Raw genomic sequence first — 6,000 nt, 5'->3', positions numbered from 1 at the left:
CATCACAGATCAGAAGCTTTGCACAGCTGGGAAGAAAGGAAGGCAGCTCTCACCCTTCAAATCCAGGGGGTGGGGCAGTATTTCTCAGTGTGACCCATCTGCATCACAATTAGCTGGAAGCTTGTTAAAGGGACTTTAGCCCACCCAGGATTAAAACAAAAAATCAGACAACACCCCCCCGTTAAGAACTGGAAATTCATATTTTCTACAAGCAGAGATTCTCCAGTTAGAAAAAAATCCATAGAAACAACCTTAGTTCTCACAACTGCATCCCCACCATTTTACAATCTCATGTTCATTCTGAGTTCAAAACTAAATGAAGGTTAAAAGAAAGAAAATGTCGGGTAAAAGAACAAAATCCACGAGAAACAAAAAAATTGGAGAAACCTTTCCAAACCGCAGGCCTGGTATCAAAGCGATCAGCGCTAACCCGAGAGGAACCGAGAACCTGAGTCCAGGAAGGGCTGCAGTTTTTCCGTCTATTTTCTATGCTATTCAAGGTGCTCCCCCAGGACCGGGGTGACCGCGGTGCCGACGACCCCCGAACCCCCCATCCCCTGGGCGCAAGGCGCGTCCCTCGGTACCCTGCTCCTCCGCGTCAGCCCCACCCCAACCCGGGCACCTCCCCGGCCTCGGAGGAAACCTGGACAAGAGGACGGGGACCCTGGACTTGGGAACCGGCGCGTGGTCTCTCTAAGGCTGGGGCGGCCTCAGCTTCCCATACTGCAAGAGCCCAGAACCTGGGCAACGAGCGCGGTCCCCTTCTAGAATCCTAAGGACCAACACTCCACCCCGCAAAAACCGGAACTCCTGCTCAGAACCCAAGCGCTTTCTTCCGCTGCTCAGGCCCCGCCCCCGCCCCCGCCCCCGCCCCGCCCCCGCCCCCGCCCCCGCCCCCGCCCCGGCCCGCCCCTCTCCCCGCCTGGCTCCTTTTTGCTCTCGACAGGCGCCGCGGACACCCGGACGTGACGTCACGTAGGCGCGACGGCCGCAGCAGAGGACCCCGTCGCGACCGCGTCCCTTCAGGTCCTTGAGTTTGAGTCGACTGGGGAGCTATGGCCTTGAGGCTCCTGAAATTGGTCCCGGCGCCGGCGTCCGCGCGTGGCCTCGCGGCTCGTGCCCAGCGCGTGGTGAGCGGGCAGTGGGCGGGACGGGCCTTGTCCTCCCTCGCTGTCGGGCGCGGCCCCTTGCTCGTCTCCGGTGCTGGGAGGCGACTTCTAGGGTCACTCCCGGGAAGCCCGGGATTGTTTGGTTCTCGGTGGTGGTTAGACCTCGGAGATGCCGCGAGCTTCTCCAGGAGCTTTTCTCTCTGCTCCAAGCAGAGCGCTGCGGCATCGAGGTGGTCGTCGCTTGGCTGACCTTGGCAGACCCCCTGGCAGAGGCTGAAGCTTAGCGCGCTTGCCTCGGTAGACGTGGGGACGTCCAGGCGGCTGTGGCTCGCGCTCATTCGTAGTCCAAGCAGCAGCTTTTCCAAGCGCGGATGAAGTGATGTTGAGCAGTGGCGGAAGAGACGACACTAGGGTTAGATTTGGAAGGCATGGGGAACTTTATGTGGTAGAGAACAGGGGGCTGACAATAGACGCGGAGGGGCCAAGAGAAGCGAAAGAACTAACCAGAAACATAACTTTCTACCTCTGGCTGTATCTTAGCTTCCTTGTTTGCCAGTGGCTTGGAGCTAAGTAGGTGTCACAGTGTACAGGGACTTAACCTCCATGCTAAGGATTTTGATTTGAACAGAGGAGTGTAATAGTCTTAATTTTAAAAGTCATATAAATGTTGTTAGGAGATAACTCAGGTTGCAAAAGAGAAGAGAGAGGGTTGGTTGTCGCTTCAATGCCCGATGTTCTGGGACGTGTGTTAGAGGAGGTCGGAGCTCCGAAGAGAGGGGTGCTCTGCTGTAATCCCAGGCCCTGTACACAGCTGCTCCACCAGTGTGTTCACTCGGGGCACTGCTAACCAAAGGGAGTATAGAGTAACTTCAGTAGACCCGGAAAAACGAGCAAGATGAAGAAGTTGTGTACCTTGGGATTTGAGGGATAATTGAAGAAATTAGAACTAGGTCGGGAAAGATCAGTTATTCTGTGTGATTCCAGAGAGCAGAAGAACGGGATAGGAAACTACAGGGAAGACTTTGAGAACACTATAAAGAAGTATTCTGAAGACTGGGGAAGTCTGGAAAAAGTTGCTTCTTGATGCAAACATTACTTGCTTTGTGCCAATCTGTGGTATATTCAAGATTTGGACCCAAATGAGGAAACATTTGAGCTATCCTCGAGGCGAGAGTGATTAATTTATGGGGTGCAAGTTCTTGTAAGGTTACACCCCCATACACACATGCACTTTACCTTCTTATCCCTGCTCCACTGTGCCTTCTGGTGACCCTGCAGCATTCTTTCTCAGGGTATTTGCACTGTTCTTCTCTCTGACTGAAAGATCCTCCTCCAGATGTTCACCTGGCCAGCTCCCCACCACCTTCAACTTTTTTCAAATGCCACTCTCCCACAGTGAAATACCTGGCTTCATCTGACGTCCAGTTACTTAATTGCTTACTCCTAGTGTGTGAGTGTGTGTGTGTGTGTGTGTGTGTGTGTGTGTGTGTGTGAGAGAGAGAGAGAGAGAGAGAGAGAGAATGAATATATTATTCAGTGATAAAAAGAAATGACTGAATGAGTCACAGAAACACAAATGAGTCTTAAATGGACATTTCTGATTGGAAAAAGGAAAAACAGTGTGAAGAGCAACAGATGTGATTCCATTCTAGAAAAGGCAAAATGATAGAGATGGTAAAGATCAGTTGTTGGAAGGAAGGGAAGAAGAGAGAGAAGAAAGTGGTGAGTCTAATCTACCCTCCACGGAGAACATCCTTGTCACCTAGGGTGGAGTGCTGATGTACTGACTCTGCCTTGACTTTTACAGATTGCTATCATTTCTGCCCCCTCTCTCCACCTCTTTCAGTGAGGTGGTTTCACATATTTGTCACACAGTTGGATTGTTTTGTCACACTCTGCTTCAATCTGAATTAGTTTTTGCAAATTTGCATGCATTGACTTCATTGTTTGTGCTCTGAAGTTCTGTGAATTTTGGCAGATGTATATGATAACATGCCTCCACCTTTTACAGTATTATACAGACTAGTTTCATGATCCTAAAAATCCCTGTGCTTAAACCCTTGGTATTTTTCCCAAACCCCTGACAGCCACTGATCTCTTACCGCCTCTATCGTTTTGCCTCTTCCAGTGTCATGAAATTGGAATCATACACTATGTTGCCCTTCATACTGCTTTTTTTCAACTTAGAAATGTTCATTTAAGACTTACTCATGTCTTTGCAGCTTGCTTGGTCATTTCTTTTTATCACCGAATAATACTCCACTGTCTGGATATATCATCTTTCATCCTTCTGGCTATTGAAGGGGCAGCTTGGCTGCTTGTGGTTTGGGGCAATTATGAATAAAGGTGCTATTATCGTGTGCTTGCAGATTCCTTTGTGGAAACACATTTTTATACCAATTGGGTAAAAGCTAAGGGTTTGATTACTGGGCCAGGTATAGTGTGACTGATCTTATTTTGTACCTGCCAACTGTCTTCCAAAGTGACTGTCCCATTTGTATTCATAACAGTGCCTGAGCATCACTGCAGTTCTGCAGTCTTGGTAGCACTTGGGGTTGTCAGTTACTTGGATTTTTAGCTGTCTAATGTGTGTGTAGTGGTATCTTCTTGTTTCACTTGGGATTTCCAAATGACAAGTCGTGTTACATCTTTTCATATGCTCCCTTGCCACCTGTACATCTTCCTTTGTGAGATCTTAGTTTGCTTTGCATTCATTTTTACAATCTGTTTTATCCCCTCTCTTCAGCAACCAAGTAAGCCAAGATTAAAATATTTTAGTTTCCTGTATTCTTTTTCCATAATACTTTATTATTTTAGTGAGTAGTATTCCATAAAAAGGAATTGATATTTATTTATTTATTTATTTTTGCAGTACTGGGGTCTGACCTAAAGGCCTTGCACTTGCTAGGCAAGTGCTGTACCACTTGAGCCACATTTCCAGCCCTTTTTGCTTTTAGGTTATTTTTCAGATAGGATCTTACGCATTTTCCTGGGGCCAGCCTCAGACCCAGATCCTCCTGCCTGTGGCTCCTGTATACCTGGGATTGTGGGTGTGTACCATCATACCTGGCTGTTTGTTGAGATGGGATTATGATAACTTTTTGCCTACACTGGCCTCAAACTGTGAGCCTGCTAATCTCTGCCTCCCAAGTAACTGATAGGCATCAGCCACCAGGCCTGGTCAGGAATTGATTTTTTACTGCTCTGTTGTTGGACATTTAAGGGTTTCTAGTTAATTTTTGATATTATAAGCCATATTTCATTGAGCATCCACGTAAGTGGATCATTGCATGAATGCCTTTCTGTTCCCCTAGAATGGGTCCCTGCTGCTAGGCCTAGTGTATTCTAGCTTTAATCCCCATTAGCAGTTCATGAGGGCAAATGCATCATTTTTCAATCAAGTATTTCCCACTTTGATACATGAAACAGTATTTTCTCCTTGCTAATAGTCTCTGTTTGCTTCTCATAAACATGATGAAAATTTTTCATGTGGTTATTGGCACATTTAATACTTTTAAAATAAACTGTGTTTTCCTGTCCTTATGCTGATCTCTTTATACACTAAGGTGGTTATTCCTTCAAATATGTTGACTTTTTTCAGTTGTTTACCTTTTAGTGGTATCCCTCTATCCCCACTTGGTGATTTTTATTTGGGGGGGGGTGGATTATTTAGGCTTTAGTGTGGAGAATAGCTGGAGATGCTGGAGACAGGTGAGGATGAGGTAACTGGCCTTGTGGGTGAGAGGTTTGAAGCTGTGTATGGAGTTAATGCAGCAGGGGAGGGAAGTGATGCTTCATCCAGAGAGGTTAAGGAGCTAGGATTTTGTGAGTGATTATGGAGTCAGAGGAAGAAGGAAGATAGCAAAGAAGATACTTGTTATTTGCCCTGTTTTACTTATTGGATGGTGGATATCTCCTGTCATGTGGGAAAGCAGATTTGAGTGTTAGAGCATGAGTGTTAGACTTCAGTTTTAGGTCTGCTAGCTTACAGTCACCTTTAGGAGGATATCTGGAACTATTTCACAAACAGTGGGTAACTAGGGTAGGGGCTCAAGACAGGATCCTGGACCAGAGAGATGCTTTTTATTCTCTCCCTATCTCCCAGCTCCCTCTGCTCCCTGCCTGCCTTCCATCCCACCCATCCCATCCATCCAGTTTTCATTGAATGTAGTGATCATACTCACACTCATTCCAGGCCCTGAGGTTTTAGCAGTGTACCGACAGACAATATGTCAGCTCTTAGGGAGCTTGCATTGGGGAAGAGAGTGAGATCATTAAAAAAATTAGCAGGTAAAAAGATACAGATTTTGCATTTTGTCCTGGAGGGGTGTCTTGCTAATGCCTGCAGTAACCAGAATGGTCATGCTGTATCATATGATGTTGTGTCTTTCAGGCCCAAATTCATACCAGCACACAGTGCAAGCTGCAGTATGGGTCTTTGGCCTTCATACTTGGTGATAAGACAAGCAAAAAACTGACGGAATATAGCAAAGTGATAACTGTAGACGGCAACATATGTTCAGGGAAAGGCATGCTGGCAAAAGGAATCGCAGAGACTCTAGGTATGAATCAGTGTTGTACAGAATGTTGCCTGTTCCTCAGACAAGTGGTTGCTGATTCCACTTTGATTTTACTTTGATATTGACTAGGTAGAACTGGTCCTAAGGTAAGTATTTTACATTTTTGAAATGTTTATTGAAAAACCTGTTTTGAATCTTTCAGAATTAGAAAAAAATTTCAAAAATCCATACCAGTTGTCATTTTGAATTGGCACCTAGTGCAGGCAGAGCACTTCCACATGAGTTGTCTTATGTGGACTTTGTGAAGGCTTCCAACACCTAGGGAGCTGTTACTGTTGCTATTTTTCACCCTAGAATACTTGGGAAGATCA

General features: G+C 46.4%; 1 protein-coding gene across 2 annotated transcripts in view; it reads left to right on the top strand.

The window, feature by feature from the left end:
• Positions 1-972: 972 nt before the first annotated feature.
• The window catches only part of Ndufa10 (NADH:ubiquinone oxidoreductase subunit A10), a 48,466-nt gene continuing 43,438 nt past the window's right edge, over positions 973-6,000 (top strand). For both annotated transcript variants that reach the window (XM_074072178.1, XM_074072177.1), the window contains exons 1-2: positions 973-1,130; positions 5,503-5,671. In XM_074072178.1, coding sequence (XP_073928279.1) covers positions 1,056-1,130; positions 5,503-5,671 — 244 coding nt within the window. In that variant the 5' untranslated portion in view covers positions 973-1,055. The remainder of the gene's footprint in view (positions 1,131-5,502; positions 5,672-6,000) is intronic.

The sequence above is a fragment of the Castor canadensis genome, chromosome 4 (assembly GCF_047511655.1).
Source record: "Castor canadensis chromosome 4, mCasCan1.hap1v2, whole genome shotgun sequence".
In the NCBI taxonomy this organism is placed as follows: domain Eukaryota; kingdom Metazoa; phylum Chordata; class Mammalia; order Rodentia; family Castoridae; genus Castor; species Castor canadensis.
The sequence above is the reverse complement of the archived record's forward strand: the minus strand, read 5'-3'. Positions and strand labels throughout refer to the sequence as shown.